The following is an 18,975-nucleotide window of genomic DNA, read 5'->3' as shown; positions in this document are numbered from 1 at the left end:
AGTTGGCCCATTAAGTGTGTGGGGTTGCAGTGTTTACCTGTACTACCGGTCCTCAAAATAATTTTAAACAAGATGACAATTTATCCCGCGTCCGAATACTAAGCCCCGTATGGCGGCAGCAATAGCAGTGCGCACTTACGCACAACTACGCACACACACGAACACAAATACCGCGGTGTAACAGGCCGTCAGCTGGCACGCACTCGACGTGACACGCTGACCGTTGATTGGTCATTGCAGTGCGTAATCTACAAAATTGTTGGCCAATTGGACTGGCGCACGAAAGGCTGAAGTCTAGGGCACAAACACAAACGCACAGATTCGCCGATTGCAATTGCAAAAGACACTCAACTGAATTCCTTAATGTTATCTGTCTAGATTCACGTAAAAACAACTAACCCCATCTCCAGTAAGTTGCTTTCCCTATCTGATGTGTACAGTTCGGATAAACAAATTCTTAAAGCGAGAGGTAAAATATTTTTCTTTTGTTCGGCTTAGGTAAGGTAATCGTTAGAATTCGTTAAATGAGATAAGGCATTTTGCAATCGTGTCATTTTGTTTTAATATATTCTTGTGCCTGTTTAAGGATTTGGGGAAGAATTGCTCCACCGATGTTGCGTGAATTCCAAATTTTTCCATCTACTTTCTTAAATTTGCCATTACTATTGACGTTAACTCCTTTCAAAGCCACCTTTTAGGTCGTACGAAGTAATAAAGTTGAATACGTTACTTTATGTGGCAATTTAAGTTCGAAGTCTTTTCAGAAATCAAAAAAAAAAACCGAGTTGATGTGAATGAAAAGCAAAAACATGGTGAAGAATGTTGCAATTTTACATAGTTTCGAGTTTGATTGAAAACAGTGCAAATGAGTGCGCCTGCGAGGCGTCCCTCACCACAAATTTTATTGCCCCATCAAATCATCAAACTAGGTTGTGGTTTGTGAGGCCTTTCATGCTGCCTAATCTCATACTGCCTCTTTTCCTCCTCAAAAAATGATCGGTGCTTACTGATAGATCCAGCATTGTTGCGTGTATTGTTTTTGAATAGGAGGCCAGGAACAGCTTGTTTACATGCAGGCTTCATCTGTGTCGGGAAGCAATGCCGGAAGCGAAATGTCATAATTGTTTTGGTCGGTCCCGACGGAAGACGACCGCATAAAATATGCGCATATTCACTTGTACAAACGCTTCAATCCACTGGCTGGATGCCAGCGAGTGATGGTCGTGATTATATTCACTTTTCCAACACACACCATTTATAAAGACCCAGCGATTTAAGCTTCGACGTTGCCCACAGACAAAGTGCTAAGTAACCTCCCGCCTCATTCCAATGCGGCTTCTAGTTTGTGCCCTGAAACGCAACAGCCTTGCTTTATTCAGTAAAACAAAAGGTGGGGTTATTTAATTTCAGTTGAATCCACTACGAATTGGCATAAAATGACTTGTCGCTTGCTGTCATGTTTTGCTGAACTTGTGTAATACCAGTTGGATCTTAAATCTTGATCACGTGTGACACCTTAGTCTCTACGCTCCCTCCCATCGCATCTGGTTGCCATGCCTACCAACTCGAAAATGCATTAATTGAGATGCTTCTTTTATAATCCCACCTCAAAGTGTCTTTGAGAACTAAGAGCTTCTGATTTGAGGCTCGTGGAAAATGCTTTTGGATCTGGAGAACAAGCATTTTTTTCTTCCTTGTCGGGCTAAAGTCCAACTTACCGGCAGTGTTTGAGAGGCGCCACACAAAAGGTCTTAGTTTGTCCTTGATAGGGTTCAATGAAATTTTGCCTGATGGAATTGAGGACTTCATAAAAAGTGATTCGTATCTTCTCTCTTCATTTTTATACGTCATCCACACCTGTGGTTCTATATGTCCTCCTAATGTCGAACTTTATAGCACACCATGGCCACACTTAACATTTCCGCCGCAAGATCTAATCCGCCAGGTGGTGAAAGTGCCCCATCCAATGTAATGATGCGGTTGTCAGAAGAGACCCAAAGTCCTTTAGTCCTTCCATCTGTGGAACAGATGCGAAGAGACGTTGCCAATGCCACCTGTGAATTACAGCAGGCCTTCTTTCAAACCCACAACCCGAAATGTACCCAAGGCAACGAGCTAGGGCGCAAACATGTAAGTGAGGTGTTTTCCTACGTGCTAGACGACTGTTGATTGAATGCTGGTGCCACCGGTTTGTGCCAAGACCCTCAAATATAGCGTTTGACAATTGGACGTGATAAAGGATCCTTCTAAAACACCATGCATTATTCCCTTGTAGCTAATAGAGGTGCCATTCTCCTCCGAGCCTAATGTCCTTAGGCTCAGGGAAGCACAAAACGATTCCACAGCCGATCCATTTCACCGCACCCAAGAGGAGACTGTCTGTGAAGAGCTTATAATAAATGGGAAGAAGTATCGACAAACCTTTCAAAAGCGTGTCGTACTTGAAAGTCAAAAAACACGTGAAGTAGGGCACATTTCAATTCACTTCCTTGTTTGCGTTTAGATATTTATGCTACCAGCAAGTGGAGAAACCGAGAACACAGGAAATAGGGAGCTTCCAGAAAAGTATGTCTCTGCCAATTTTGACCAGTACAATCGAGTCTTCGAAGACAATGGAGCACGCCTCGATTTACAGGTGCAAAATCAAGAGGGCGGCTTCAGCCCTCGCCTTGTCATTGCAGCCCAAAGGGAGTCCCCCGAAGGGAAGACTCATTTAAGCCCCAGCAATGTGTACTGTCAAGGTGACGGCGGCTCGGAGCAACGGGAAATATGCTCTCCCAGGGTGGATTCGGCAACCACCCTCATGACCAAAAGTGAATCTAGCACAACTCCTGCCATTCCATTAGGTAAAGGTGGTGGTTAAAGTGATTAATTAGCTAAGGTCCATTAAGGGCTGAAAGTACCCTGCACGTGGGGCACTTTAACGAGGCGTAGATTTTCAGCGAGCTCCACACCTAATCTGAACCGATTAGATTTATCAACTAGCCTTTGTCAACAACTGTCGTTTAGCTGCTCTCTTTTTACCTTTTTCCAGTTATAAGCCATATGTATCATTTTGGACATTGGGATAAAACGGCTTCAATTCTGGATCCCCGATTGCCCGCGAGTCTGAGTTCCCCATTTGAGGTGTCCGGGCTGGATGATTCAATCTTCTGCGTGACTCCAGCTGAATGGCATCATTCCGACATTACTTACGGTCGCGAGGCGGCTGGAGCAGCCGGTACAACCGCGAAGGCGAGAATAGTTGCCTGTCTGCAGAAATTTACTCAACGAAGTGCACAAACTGGGAAACAGCTGTATCGAAGCACCTATGTGCAGCATACAAAGATTGCAAGATGGGTCTGTTATACTACTCATTTGAATTATAGTAGGAAGGCCAAAAATTTCAGTTATAAGCAGGAGCGGTTTTGTCTCAACTAAGAGTGTGCATTTAGCAACAAACTCTCTTGAGTTATCCTTTACTTAGATGAATAGTCCTGACGGGAAAAAGAAGGAAATACTAACAAAAATGTGTATAAAGGGGATACCATAAATTAAAGAGCATAAAGTCGGCCGCTCCAATCACAAACGTGTTTCTGACTGACCCTCAATCAAAAACAGAGGAAGTGATGCGTTGAGCTGAAGTCACTTCCCATCTCTCTATATCACAAGAACAGAAAGGAACCTTGCTTCGGTTCAGCACGCAGTCTCTGAGTTTTGAGAAAAACGCAGCGTCTGTAATCACTAAAACAAACATTTTGTAGTGACGCTATTTTTAAAAAGAATGTATTCCATACAAGTATAAATAAAACTAATGCAAACAGCTTTTTGGGCATAAATTTCTTCTGCATGTTGTTTATACATATATCCCTATTAACAAATACTAGTAGTTAGACAAGAAATTTGTTTCCCCAGAAATGAAATTATTCATCCTTTTTATATTTAAGTGACTTAAAAACCTAATGTATCTACATTTCTTTCTCTTTTCCCCTCTCTACAGAATTAAAACTTTAATCGGGTAAGTGATCTACTATATGAAATGTTATATATATCATTCTTCTTTCAGAGGAGCTCAGAAAAAAGTTGTGAAATCCCACCATCTTGTACAATCACCAATGATCAATCAGGAGTGCCGAAGACGCCTGCGCGATCACAAGATAACCTACTCCACTTGTAGGTCACAAATTGTTGGTGTAAATAGTCCTCCTCCCCTCAGATGGCATTTATTTTCGCCCCTCTAACATTGCTATAGCTCAGTTCCTAATGCACCTAGCGAATTCTAAAATCCAGATCTAGATGGATCCAGGTGATTCAGGCGTGTGGCTAAACTGAGCCTCTGCATTGACTTACTAGTTGGATGTAGCTGTGTTCTTCTTGCGTGTATTTTTGTCTCTAACAGGGAAAAAATACGGAGTATTTGGTTTTGTTATTAGCGTATGCAGATGTGGGCAGTGTAACTTTGTAGAGGAAGCATTTCTTTCCTCCTAAATTAGCCTTCGAGTTGTTACCCACTAGCCCAGTAAAACAAGCATCTTGCGTCACCTCTGTCGGTTTTCTAAAGAAACATCTCAAAGTTGCCTTACTGTGCCTCTTGAAAGGAGGTATTGTGCATTGTTTATCTTACCAAGTTCACGAAATACAGGCTCATACCTTAATTGTTAATCTGTGGGAAGTGAAGTGCCCTCTAACGAACACTTGTCCTTGAATACCCACGAAACGTCGCACAATGTTGACAGTCTTTAATTCAGCCCAACCCTCCCATTTAAAATTCTAAAGTTGGGCTGTGACGATACACTTTAAGGAGTCAAAAGTGCTAGAAGCGGTAAAATGCATCGGATGCTTGAGCTAAACAAGGATTTGAACAAATTCTACCATCTATCTAAACAAAAACCTATTTATTCGGTGCTGTACACATTTCGCTCATGAACTTGTAGCAATGCCCTAAATCGCCATTTCTTCTATTGAGACTTCTTGTCATTCCTTGTTCTAGCTAAAACACTCCTGTTGGCACGTCCCTAACAGATTGACGTATCGTCCACGATTGTGCTTCCATTTCAATGTAAACTTGGCGACTTCGTTTCACCACATGACGCGAAAAAAGATTTCTGTGGTGAAATGTTTACATAGCATAGCTTCAGTCCTAAATGTGGGAGGTTAGTTAGTAAACTGCCATCGCATTACCCCCAGCCGTCATAGTTATTCCCGGAATTTGAAACCCAAGGCTGGTGACATTTATAGTGTTGCCCTGGTATGCTCTTTTAATGTGTTTATGTGCCACAGCGTTGCAAATGTCAGCGAGGTCTGGAAACAGGTTGCCCGTTCCCCACTGGGTGGTGAGGAGGAGGCGGTCATTTCATTTCCTCCCCTTCATCTCTGCTCCTACGATCGTCTCCAACTCCTCCAGTCATTGTGTCCAGCCGCGGCCGCAGCTATCATGATACTTGGCAGGCAGATGCCGGAAATGCGAAGTGACAGTTGTATCACACCGCCTAACCAATTGCCGCGATCCACGTCTACTGTTACCGCTGACGCCTGGTGCCCTCGTGCTCTCATGATCATGGACAGTCCGGAGGAGTCCCTTCTTTTTTCCATGCCTGACGGTTTTGTGAGTCCCCATCCTGCTTCCATAAAAGGGAATAATTATCTGGCCCAGCTTGTTTAAAGACGTCTTCTTCCTTACTATGTTACGCATTTTTATTTACCGGATGACCAACATATCTAACACATCGAGACAAATGGATTCACCACCCTGACTGGCATGCCCAAAAATGCGCATTGTGTTGTTAAGTAAAATTCACCAATAAAAAGTAGAAAAAACAGTTAGATTACTAATTATGAAGACTTATTAATCACATTTAAAAATCGGTGGAATTACAAGTCCTCACTTAAATTAAGTTGTTTTATTTCTTTATGTTCTAGTTGCCACTGGTTCCCCCCTTTTAATTACTTGATTTGTATTTGTAAATTTTCAAAATAGGGATTAATTTCAGTGGGTTTTTTTTCTGTAAAAGCCCAAAAATTCATAGCTATACTATAAAACAGATGAACTGATTAATCTACCAAAGGCTTATTAATTTTGGCGATTTCGATCGGTTTGCCATTTGACATTTGAAAGCTCACGCAAAATTACGAGTTTTGGTGGAGCTGAAGGCTTTTGTCTTGTTGATTACGTATAAAAACTATGGAAAATAGACACTGAAGTCGGTTTTGCTGGGTCCACCACGATTAATCTCCTATTTGTTCAAAGCTACTAGATCTCCCCAAGTTTACACAGCATTTTATATCATTTGAGTTCTAACTATAATATATCCAAACCTGATTAACGACAAATGAATGTTTTTCCCCTTTTTTAGAGAATACATTTACTGGAGCACTATTTTCTTACACATTTTGACTTATTTTGCAGGCGTGGATAGCAAATTACTCTTCTCCTTTGATTGTTTAGATGCATCAAAGAGGGTACATGCAACTTTTTAATTCCGTCAAGAGTGCAGTGGCATTTGATGCTCTTCCTACTTACCAAGTTGCTGGGGCGTTTTTCATGAAGAAAATGACAAAACAATCAATCTTATTCAATGTGTAATTTCAGGGGCATCTCATAAATAAGTTAGGGGAAGCATTGACTTGGCCATCACTAATGTGGAGTTACCTTATTATTTATTCCACTTACCTATCAACGCTGACCCTTTCAGCTTTATTGATAATTAAGCAGAAGTACATCCCTTGGAGAAAATCCTGTTGGAAGTGGTGACTTTTCATTTGTCTCACCCAATTATGCGACTAGCCCACCAACACCTCTGGCTAATAAATTCAAAGTGAGCGCGGTAGGTTAGGCTCAATTAAATGTCCTCGCTTTGTAGGAGATCGGGTCTACATTGCGGAAACGAAATTGCCTTCTCCGAGGTGGCACCCTAGATGGTCTTCTTGTCTACGCGTTGAAAATTTTTCGGCAAAATAAATCCGGTAATGCACCTGCTAAAACGACAATAGACTTGAAAGTCTTTTCTTCATAAAATCTCTTTTTTATTTACAAAAGGAGTAGAGATGTTTTGTACTTTTTTGGTAAATGTAGCGAATAGAATGTCTCAGTGAATTTGTGCCTCGAAAGCCTCGTTGCGGTGCCTGTAACATTTAGTGAGGGAAAAATGTTCGTTTTGTTTTAATGTACCGATTTAGGTGTTAAAATGGATGCAAATAAACGCTTTTGTGCATTGGAGCTCCAACCTCGGTGCCTCTACGAGCTCTAGCCTCCCCTGGGGGTAGCTGAGTCCGTGGGTCGCACTCTGACTGCTGAAAAATAAAGTCGGGTTAAATAGATTTGCAACGGTACGTTTTAGACACCTACGAGAGCCTCATACCCAACATCTTCATGCGACTCTATCCCACCTTTACCATTGCCAATGAAGTGGTCTCCCGGCTGATTCAACGCTACTTGGCTTTCGTTCCCATTGAACCTGGAGGTCTTGGCTGCATAAGTGAGAAGGGCGAAGCGGTGGAACCCGGGAGAGACTGGAATGAAGCTGTCAATACCTTAGAGTTTCTCCTAAAATTGGTAAGTTTACTCCCAAAGGAAAATGGGAAGATAGAAGAAATTGAAAGCCAACTTCACTGGGCGCTTAGAGGCTTACTGCCGCGTTGGTTGAGGCTACTTGTGACGATCAGACTTAAAATTCGTCGGAGGGTTATTCTTTTTCTTCCAGAAAAAATGGATAATTAACGACGAATAAAGCACTACTCATTTCCTATTTTCCAAATTTGGGAATAATTTATGCGTTTTTAGAACGGCGAAAATAAGCAAAGATTTTATTTAATCTCGAGAAAATCAAAACGTCATCATTTAACTCATAAAGCCTGCTCAAGTGTCCCTAGAAGTTTATTTTTTTTGTAGGAAAAAACCCCTTTCTCTCCTCGCTTTTTCCCTTTTTCAAGCTCACACGAACGGAGCGTGTTTTATATGATGCCAAGTTGGAGAATAAAATATTTCGGTTTGCTCAACTCCTTAAAATGGACTCCCGATTGGTTGGAAGTCTTTCGCCTAGGAATCATAGTACTGTAGACGATGACATCGACAAGGATGGGGAGGAGGACACCTTATCCAACATCCCAAATGGGTCTTTAGTAAAACTAGCAAAACAAAAGAGTGCCATTTCCGATGAGTTAACTCGTATCGCCGAGAGTTTACTGGATTTGGTACCCACCGCTGTTGGTAGGAGACGTTTCACAGAAGAGGTCAACACTGAGCAACCTGCAAAGGAGAAAGTGGGCAGCGAAATAAACTTTCTCACGTGCACCTGCTATCAAAGGTAAGATTTGTGTGGCATAATTTACATTCTTGCTTCTTTTACCCCTTTTTTTCTATCCAATAGGCTGAGCCAATTTCTCCGGTTCAAGGTCAACGCCTTGGCTAAACAAATAACCTCTATGGAGGAGATGTGTTTTGATGGAATTCAGGTAGATTAATTTGCAGCTTCTTGACATACTCTTCTTTGCAATTTTTTCTCTTTACTTCCACCAACTTGTCTTGCCTTTGACAGCTCTATGAACTTATCAGTATAAAAGACCTTGAAAAGGGGAATACACCAACTCTCTCTCGATGTATTCAACACTTTAACGACCTAAATTCCATGGTCAAGTGTCTAACCCGCATAGCAAAGGAGTTGGGGGAGCCACTTTCCAAAGTTCAATCAGACAGTGGTGAATGTGACACCTGCGTCGATGAGACGCTCCAAGAGATCAACACTCCTGACCATCTCTGTCCTCTGTGTGGTCTCCAGAGGGAGGCGCTAATACAACAACGCCTTATGGAGGATAATCTACAAAGGGTGTCAAAGAAGTTTGCGGAATCTCGAGGCGCCAGTCTAAAGAGTTATCTCTGCCTCTCCTCCGTGTCATATTCTCTTCCGTTGAGGATGAAAAGGAGCAATGTCCTACTGGAAAATACCCTCGTTCATCTATGCGATCTGGCGCAGGTAAGGCTACTCATTCCTGCCGCCTTCTTTGTTGGGTGAATAGTTACAGGGTGTGGAAATAATTTTGCCATGGTAAAGGCATTTTAATCAGTCGCTTTGCGTGAGGTGGGTTTAATGTGGCCCTTCATTTGGACCACGTGATTATAAAAACTGATTCTAGCTTACAGGATTATCCGATGCACTTGGAGTGGCCTTGACCTTACAGGTTGTGGCCGTGATACAGGCTCAACGCCAGTGCGAATAAAGGAATGCTCTGGAATGTGCACGTGGAGGCCTCCAAAACAACGCAAAAATGTGGAGGTTCCCTTTCCGATATTGCAGATACTCCGTTCAGCCTCCCTGTCCCCCCTACACTCCTTTTAAGGATGTTAAGGAACGGCCACCTTAGCATAAAGCTTTATTTAATCCTAAAAAGCCTCACAAACATCCATTCAATTTCATGCGCCTGCCAGTTTTGAATTGACCGCATTTCCTGCACTTTAAATACATTGGTCCCGGATGTACAGAACTTAACCATTTCTCACTTGACTTGCTGTAAATAATATATTTGCCTCACTTTTTTCTTTTTTGAAATGATCTTTTAGGAGCTGAAAAAGATAAACAACTTCAGCTCCTTTTTGGCGGTGATACTGGGTCTGCAAAATGCACCAACACAAAGCGTCTCCAAAAGGCTTAAACTGGTGAGGCGGATTCGTTCTGCGTGCCAGAGGTAACGCAGTTGGACAAGTGTCCCCACTGATACCTCCTTTTCTTCACATTTTAGAGGTTAACAAAACTGGGAGCTTACATGCTTCCACCGAGTTTCAGTGCCTATCGTCGCGACCTCGAGGCAGCTAAGATGCCCTGCCTACCCTACCTGGGTCTGGTCTTCCAACAACTCATCCACCTAGATAATGGAAATGTGCTCTTTTTATCATCCCCCTCGGGAGGGGAGACGACGTCCACCTCGCACACCAATCAAGGCCTCATTACTGGCGATGAGGTGGACGCCAATAAGATAGTCAATTTTTGGCGGTGCTGGAAACACTACCTTATCTTGGGCTACTTTATGAAACGCGCCGATCGAGATATGCTGGAAAAAGATGAAAAAGGGTGAGTTTTTTGTGCGTAGTCAAAAAAAATTATCGAAACGTTACATGATTTCGTACTACTTAATCTGCCCGCTGGAGCGATTAAGTAGTATCCAACACAAACTATACTGTCAGTTGACTTTGAGATGAACTTTTTGCGGCCTAGTCCACATACTGCAACTAACCTACATTTTAACGTGATTTCCTTTCGCCCCACATATACTACTGAAGTGCGTGGGATTGCCCTTTTAGTAGTGTAGCAAATGCAGTGCAAAAGTCCGGCTCTTTTGGTCATTAGATCCTACGAAATTGAACCCGATACGGAGATTCAAAGCTACTTGAAGTCCTTTAAGATGTATTCCACTCATTTTCATCGACGAGTGGACACAACCGCCTCGGAGCAGTCGTCCCTACGATGCAATCGGAGAAAGCAGTGCACAAAATCTGACAACTTTCATACATTGCCTTAGTGGAACCCACAAAGCGGATGGAAAAAACGCCTTTATTTACTCCTCTTCACTTTTGCCTTCTTTGAAACTATTCCACACACTGAAAAAGAATGGAAATTTTTTCTCTTTTAATATTTTTATGCTCGTCTTTTAATACAATAATGGCAATGCAGTAGGCTTCTTGTTTTCTCCTCCGCTGCTTGTGCTTATGAGAGGCCATCATTGTTAGCATCATTTTCACCTGTTCTTTTTATTATAGTGAAGGTGAGCTTTTTATCGAATGTTGCTTGCCTGTTGTTTACCCTTGTTAGGAGCTACACATTGCTTTGTCTAGCCCCTAATCCGTGGACCCGCCTTCGATCATTTCATTTACCTCATGAACAAAGCCGTGACGTGTGAAGTAGGGGGTGACTAGGAAGACTCCTCTCTCTTCAAGCTCGGCATTAAGCTGATGTGCTTCAAGACGAAGCCCCTCCCTCTATGCGGTTTGTACCTCCACTTTCGGATCAAGTAAGCAAGCCTCCTAGACCGCTACTTACTGCGATAATAAGTAGTATATTTCTATACACATTCTTTGGCATATTACTACTTCTGAGTAGACTATAAACTCTCAAAGCTAATATTACTTGGTGTAAATGACTTTGCTAAATATTATCGGTCATTAAAAAAGTTTTCCAACAAAAAGCATTGCAGAAGGATGGATGGACGGACGTATTGAGAGGGAAAAGGGAAGAATGGGGTGTTGATGAAAGAGAAGGTAAGGGATTTGCGTTCGCCCGGTTCACCGGACTAACGCTGTCTGGCCTGATATTTCAGCCAGCCCAGTCACCTTACCGTTAACAGGGGGGTCTGGGTGCCTGCGAATCGCACCAAAGGAGGCGTAGCTGTTTAAATACAGCCCCTCTCAAAGCAAAAGGAAAAACAAAGAAAGCTTCATTTTTTACCCCTAACAGGATCGCCTTAAAGTTATTTGAAGAAAGAAGGGAAATTTAAACGATCCACCACGTAAAACTGATTCTCGGAAAGTGTACTAACTTCCGTGAAGCTGTTAAAATAGGGCTAAATTTTAGTGCTACTTTTGGTTGTGTGCCAAATGTGTGCATTCAGGCGACTGAGTGAGCAGCATAACTGCCAGCGTGAAAGCGCTGACAAGTTGCCCAGGCCAGAGAGAGCGACTTGGGATGAGTAGCGGTGGAGTCACTGCCAAAATCAGGAAAGCCACCACCAAAGTCAGGACATGAAGTCATCCAACTATATTATTTAAGCAACTACAGTTGTGGTCTCATATTAGAGAGAGGGAGATAAAGTAAGGCAGAGGGAGAAGGAGAGGTAAGTTAGGACTAATCGGTAGCGGAACAATGGGAAAAACGGATTGACCTTTGGCCAGAGCGTTGACTCAGTCACTCAAGTAGCCCTCTACGAACTACGATATTGCAAAACAGTTCCAGTTCATAATTCCTTTTCTTGTTTAAAAGGCTAAACTTTAAAACTTCAAATAAAGAGTTTAATATAGGAGGTTCACCTACTCATTAATAAATAAGTAGCTGCCTCCATCATTAACAGGTGATTCGGTGGGGAGCAGGTACTTGTCACCCACTGACGTTCCTTTTTTTGCTTATTTTTATATACATTTCAAGCGTAATATTTTGGGAGTCTTACTATGTATTCAATCAATTACATGATTTATCGTTCACGTAATGCTGGGTAAGGAGGAGGAGGAGGAGGAGGAGGAGGAGGAGCAGGAGGAGGCGGAGGTGAATGGAGGGGGAAAGGTGTTGTGATGAGATCATTTAATTACTTGGTCAGAAGTACATTCACTTTAAGGCCCTCAAATAATACACTGGAGAGTGCATATTTCCTCAGGAAGGCTTGAATTCGTAGAGGTCACCCTCCGGTGAGACTCCCAAAATGCAGCCTGGATGGGGCGCGGAGACGGTGAAAGTCGGGTCATCCGGTCTCTCCGCATAATAATTAAAGGGTTGGACACCAATTGTACTACTTGTTGTCCTCTTCGAGGTGACCACAAAAGCACTGCTATCAGCTGGTGATGTAACCAGACGTGGTCTCTCATGTCCATTCTGACCGGTTGTGGCCGGTAGACCAACAAATATGACATCGGATGAAGGCAGTTGAAAGACAATGGGGGGTGAGCCAGGTGTTTGAGTTGGCATTACAACCAGAGGCAGATGTGGACTTTTGCGCAGACGATCCACGACCTCGTTGATTAACTGAAAAGGAAATTGGGGGTTACAGTACACCTTCTTTTGTACTTAAGCAAAAGGAGCCAAGGTCCGAGCCTTTGCAATCCTCTCTCACCGTGGCCATAAAATCATTCTCCTGGGATAGGGAGGAGGAGATTTTGACTGCCTTTTGTGGATTTACACCAGATAGGTAGACTGGAGATGTGCCGCATGCCTTGCCTCTCTCGAGAGCCGGGTTAATGGCTGAGGCGAGATTGGATAGCCACCGAGAAGGTGGACTCGCCGAAGCGCTAACAAGGGACCCATTGCAGGTCTGATCAGTGGGCGCCTCATTACAATCGGTGTGACAAATGCTGATGATGGAAGACGTCCCTGTTGAGTGTTGCTGTAGCTCCTTCAAATATCGTGTTTCTAGGCAGTGAATGGGCGAAGAGTGGGTGAATCATACGTGGCGGTAGCAGAACAACTTCTCAAGTTAGGACTTACCATAAAGATTGTATTCCGACAGTTGGTGAAGAGAGGAACCGTAGGCACCAACTGAGGAGGATATTTGTCTATCCAACGACTTTGTTACTACGTTTTCTGTTCTCGCACCATCAAAACAGGTACCATAGGCGGAGAGTGGACGTGAAGAGTTGATGAGTGTTGCAAGAAGTGGATTTTGTTGTTGTCGTTGGTGTTGTTGAATGCCTTGACCCGGTGGCACCATTGACAACTGACGACTTGCTCTCTCTCTACTAGTAGGAATGGTCACAGGACTGGATTTTTTAGGCATAAGAGGAGTGAGAGCGCAGTTTGAACAACTGGGTACAGCCAAGTCTGTACACTTTGATGCTGTCGAATCCACTGAACAGCTCAAATTGTGGACGGCTTGTTGTCTGGAATACAATAAATGTATCAGTATAAAGCATCCTCTTAAAGTACATTCGCAGAGTTTCAAGGCCAACCTAATAAAGCCATTAGTAAATGAATGACTATGAAATTTACAGTGTTATTGTGCTGTTACTATGCCAACCAATAGATTTCGAGTCATTTAGTTGGTCAGGTACTTAAGGCAGCAACATTGCATTATTTAAAGGCGTCTTTAAAGTGCCCACGCTTGCCGCGAATACAAATTTCGCAACACAACGAGGTTGGTAAAACTCACGTAGAGAGTAGAGGCGATGCAGCACAGGGATAAAATATATAATCCACTTCCGGTAGAACAGTTCGTAGGCCATTCAACTGTATCTGCTGCAGCATCCAATCCACGGACTTTTTCAGAGCCTGTAGTGCCTCAACGAGTACTCCCGGTTGTCGTGAACTCTTCTCCCAACTTGTCAGCTAAGTAAGTTAAACAAAAAAGTCAAATACGTAGCCGTGTCAACGTCACTCGGTGAGTAGAAGATCTCAAAGTGTCTATTTGCGCATGTAAACAAAGGCAGCTTATGTGGTGACGGTGTATGCCTGAGATGCGTTTAAGTGAGTGTCACGGGGGTATTTGGGTTGTTTGAACCCCTCTAAGTCAACAATAAATCATCAACCAATCAAATTTCAACTGGTCAGAAAAATGCAAATTATAACTACAAGTGATGATGGGAAAGTACCCTTTGGAACACCTTTCCAGAGAAGAAATCCTGAATGTTAAGGCCCCTGCCCAGGAGTGGGCAAGTGAAACACAGGCGCACGCCTTTACCGAGCCGACATTGACGGTAGGTCTGCAACACGTTAGGCGTATTCACCTGGTCAGCAGAGGTGGATTTTAGGACATAGCCCAGAGCAATTGCAGGCAGTTGAGCCTGAAACCCGATGTATATGGGGGGATTATTGCCCTTTATCGCCTCCAAAATAAGCCTCTCTATGTTCTGCATTTTTTGGGGATCATGCAAAATGGCTTTAAGTGGTTCAACTGGCGTAGAAGTGGGACTGTCTGTAGAAACTCCAAGCTGAAACGTCTTCTTATCGGTTATTTTGACCACCCGAACGACGAAACGATCTTTTGTTTGAACGCAGAAACGCATTGGGGAAGGTGAGTCCCCACGAGTTCTCTGAAACACAAATGCAAACAAGAGTACGTTTTAGGGGTATGAGGTAGTTATTGCCTCCTCCGCCAACATAAATGTTCACCACCTCACCTTCTATCCGTGATCTGCGGCTTTGCCGAGATCAGTCGTGCTAGGCCATATGAACTTAATGTCAACCAATAATAGGTGAGGAGATTGAGAACATCTAATCTGTATTAAAATTTGTGTACTTTAAAACAATTGTGTATAATGTAAAAATTACTGGAAAAAAAGGAAAATAAAAGTTGATTCCGGACACTCACGCTACAAATCGAAATCTAAAGTTATATGTTTGTTAAATAATTCTTAGAATTTGGCAAACTTTAAATCAAACCATTTCGAGCAAATATTTAAGGTTTTACACAATCGAAAATTCTAAAAGTGAAATAGCAGGAGAAAGTAACCCTGTAGTTGCTATGATCAGCTTGTTAGAATTGGCGCAAAACTGTGGACTTTTAAATACGTTGGGTTTTGGAGTCAAAGGCGCCCATTGGCTGGGCAAGTGATGCGGCCGACTTCATTCCAATGTCATGTTCCCACTCTTTGTCAAGTCATGGGGGTTGCTTGACCGTTTAAAAGAGATGTTTTCCTTTAGTTCTTAATGTTTTTGTTGTCATTAAAAGGTAGCGCGAGTTTGGAGTGCAATTCTAATTACATCAGGTAATAAAACAAATGCACGGCCATTGCTAGTTATCGCGAAAAAACTGTTGGTTTGGATTTCCCAGCATCCAACTATGTAATCCCTCCTTAAACTGGCGATTGCCTGATCTCTGGGACAAATCCGTTCGCTGTGAAAACCCATTTTATTGCTGAGCTAATAAATTCGGAGCAGGGAAGTGTGAAGTTCTATTTCAATAAAGGCAAGGTACACAGGACTCACATTGACTTGCGGACCTCTGACATGGTCCTCAAAAATAGGCGGGACTGGACTCGTATTGACTACTGCGGCGTTATTGAATCCTTGGTGGTAGGAGTTTGACAGACTCCCTTCTCCTACGTAAACAGGCCTCTGCTCCTGCATATTCATCCTTCTAGAAGTAGGAAGTGAAAAGACGGCTTTAAAACAGCTAATTTATTCTTATTTAGTTAAATATGCCTGGCGAATACGCCAAGACTACTTTTTGATCTTTTACCGGTGGTCCAGTTATACCTCAATTTATGGATATCAAAAACAAATCCTTGGTTGCCACTCCTTCCACATTTTACAAATTTATTTCAAATTTAAACCCCAACCTCCAGTTAAAGTTACAAAAGGCGACAAAGGCAATTCAAACAACAACAAAGCTTTTCTAAATCTGTGGTTAGTAGCAACAATAAACAAAGCCGACTAGAGATTTGAGCATAACAGTATAGGCTATTTTTCGCGCCTAGGGAATTTCAATTAAAGCATGTTTTGCAGTTATCAAAGAATTAGTGTCTTTATAAATAATTTCCCCATTCTTCCTTCGAACTCCAGTCCGTAAGGTAGTAGTTGTAGTCGAAATTTCGCGAAAATGTTTCAAATATTCAATAAGCATAAAGGTAGTTGGCGTAAGAATACTTCTCTTCGAAAAGTGCTATTTTTCTCCAAGAAGTTATATTTCACACAGCACACTTTTGTTCTAAAGCCAATGAGAGCATAGAATTCTTTAGCAGCAGATCTTAAAATAGTCTTCCTTTAGACCCGTAAAAAACCCCTCTATTCAAATTCTGCGGGCGGAGCCCTGAGTGAAAATTCATCCTGGAGACAGGTAACTGAATTTGCTGACATTTGAAATAACATCGCACGTACTCCTTTCAAAAAAACTTCGCATCCGAAGGTGGCGACACACCCGCCACGACACACATATCTGCATTTACATAACGCATATAGATCAGACCTTTCGTGGCATTTTGCCTATTATGTTTCCACTTTAATCTCCACATCGTGCTATCAAAGTTACGACAAGTCTCTGTTTATCACTTGGAATCAGCCATGACAACTACCTGAAGGTAATTTTAATAGCATCGAAAAATGAAAATAATGAGAATATAAAAAACAGGTAAGGTATGCACGACTAAAATACTAATCGGCCCCAATCCTATATATCAAAGAAATTAATTTATCCTCATTAATAATTTACCACATTCATTCATTTCCTGCTTCTAATTTGACTGCTAGTGAGGCATGTTAAACTTGCCACTCACTAAGCCCGCCTTATTTGTCAGCTGCATTTAGTGGTTATGCAAGTACAACTTACGTACAATTGAGCACGAAAAAGGTGTCACTGTGTGGTTCAAAAAGTAAGCTGCGAATTTATTTCTGGCAGAGTATACACCTCAAATGTGATGTGTGCGTTTTGTCAGGCATAGCTCAAGCGCATGGAACCTTAAATGTTTATACACATTTCTCCTTGGAATTGCCGTCCTCCCATTGGCTTCGCTTTTTGTCCAATCAAGCCGCACTTGGCACTCATTGGTTGTTTGTCGAGGAGACCACTGGCCCCTCACCACCGCTATGGTTTTCAAAGGAGCTAAAGTCAATCTCAGAGGTTAATTTGAAGTGCGTGTCACTTTTTGCGCTAGATCAGGAGTTTAGATTCTTTAACAATTTAATACGGCCTGAAAGAAAGTTGGGGAAGTCTTTTTTTTGGGTGGGGGATAGTGTTCTTTCGGCAAGTAGTGCAGAGTAACTCACCGATGGGTAGTCTACTTGTTCCTCATTTAACTGAAGATACTTGTGGTAATGTTTAATTTCTTATTGGGTTGACATTGTTTGAATGGTTAAAAAACTTTAAGGTGGGGAAGTAAATGACCTCTACGTGCCGGTTGCTCGCGCGCAGGCTTCAGACATCTGCTCTCCAAGTGGAAGCGGCATTTTTGCTGCTGCGCAATCCGCATTCTCCTGCCTTCTTCATCATTTACAATGTGGTGGCGAAAAAAGCCGAACGATTGGCTTGTTAAATATTGTCCCCAAACCACCCAGGAAATTTAACTAGTAGGGTGAATCTCATTTCTCACTTCGGCTTAACCTTTTTTGGAGCGAGCAACAGATCCTTTGATAATAGACTTATTGGCTAAAATATAGGGCTTTTTCACTCCAAATATTTGTAATATGAGACCAACACCGAAGCTTCAGATCGGATTTGCGGATTTTGTGCTGACAAATGTCACGTCCAAAGGCGGCTGGATTCACCAGTTGTGTGTTGCAAATAAGGCGGTGTTTATTTTCAGACGATTTTTCAAGGTCACTAACCTCGTTTCTGCCGCTTGTTTTAACTTTCCAGTCTAAATTCGGAATGAATGAACAAGGTTAAGCTTCATGGCTCAATTTATCCTCATAAAATGAAATACTTGCGTTGTTTTTTAAACTGCTAGGTGTGTTTAAATGTAGCTTTTGATGCATCCAGTGCCTGGAAGCCTTCATAATGCGGCAGAAAAGGCAGAATAACGCGTTAGACGGGACGAGATTGCATTCGTCGTCCACCCAGCCCGAGGAACTGCTAGTTGACCGGTAACTCTAAAGAACCTCCACAGTGTCTGGAAAGTGTTGCCTTTGTAACAGACGCTTGTTTGAATAGACTGGTCATGTGACAGGTGGTAGTCAGTTTACACCACAATTTCTTTGTGGTTGGATGGGTGTCAACGTGGCATTGAGGTGGGGGAAGCAAACTCTGGTCCGCCCACCTACTCTCCTTGAAATTGGACAACTTAAGCATCCTCTACCCAATCACTTTGATGTTACGGTCGAAACCGCGGGGGACGGAAGTGAAAAGAGGCATTGTATTCACTGCACTTTGACATGGCTTTGCGTGATATCCCACGGTGGCAGTTCCATTTTAAGTAAATGGGAAAATTGTTAAATTCTTCACTTTTCGTGTTTTATTACCCAAATAAATCTCGCCTAAATGGTGACCTAAAAATTTTCTCATAAAATTGACAAAGTTTTTAACTTTGTCCATCTGGAGGCTATAAATAGGCCTCCGCCAAGGGGAATAAAGTTTTTTGTGTCCAGTTTGAACTACATTTAGAAAAGGAAAAAATGGAGAAAACAACATAAAGTTCTGCTTGTCGACGTTATTTGAGAATAATGAGAAAATTTGTTTGTATCCAGTATACCACAACCATCAAAACTACCAACAACAGGCTGTGTTTATCACAGTGAATGAAATGTCGAACCGTAAAAGATTTTAACCACGAGGCGGTCTTTTCTTCGTGCGCTTGATCCCTAAAAACCCACCATATGCTTGAAGATACAAAGGGGACCATTTCTACAGGAACGCTATTATTATTCGTAATGTGGAGTT

The 18,975-nt window shown here is 42.4% G+C and overlaps 2 protein-coding genes across 2 annotated transcripts; one reads left to right on the top strand and one right to left on the bottom strand. All coding sequences in view use genetic code 11, as the record gives it.

Moving 5' to 3' along the window:
- Positions 1-430: 430 nt before the first annotated feature.
- On the top strand, positions 431-10,488 carry EGR_08434 (Rap guanine nucleotide exchange factor; the record flags this gene model as incomplete). The annotated part of the gene is made up of 15 exons (XM_024497683.1): positions 431-469; positions 1,897-2,130; positions 2,276-2,437; positions 2,504-2,813; positions 3,035-3,339; positions 4,046-4,152; positions 5,260-5,584; positions 6,840-6,942; positions 7,317-7,531; positions 7,909-8,282; positions 8,346-8,430; positions 8,514-8,948; positions 9,533-9,628; positions 9,712-10,040; positions 10,317-10,488. The coding sequence occupies 15 exons, from the start codon at positions 431-433 to the stop codon at positions 10,486-10,488; spliced, it is 3,291 nt and encodes a 1,096-aa protein (XP_024347902.1).
- A 1,838-nt stretch (positions 10,489-12,326) lies between these two features.
- On the bottom strand, positions 12,327-14,668 carry EGR_08433 (hypothetical protein; the record flags this gene model as incomplete). The annotated part of the gene is made up of 5 exons (XM_024497682.1): positions 12,327-12,695; positions 12,784-13,079; positions 13,155-13,546; positions 13,816-13,991; positions 14,255-14,668. 5 exons carry the CDS (start codon positions 14,666-14,668, stop codon positions 12,327-12,329), a joined length of 1,647 nt encoding a protein of 548 aa, XP_024347901.1.
- Between the last annotated feature and the right edge of the window lie 4,307 nt (positions 14,669-18,975).

This window comes from Echinococcus granulosus, assembly GCF_000524195.1.
Source record: "Echinococcus granulosus chromosome Unknown EG_S00106, whole genome shotgun sequence".
NCBI lineage: Eukaryota > Metazoa > Platyhelminthes > Cestoda > Cyclophyllidea > Taeniidae > Echinococcus > Echinococcus granulosus.
The sequence above is the reverse complement of the archived record's forward strand: the minus strand, read 5'-3'. Positions and strand labels throughout refer to the sequence as shown.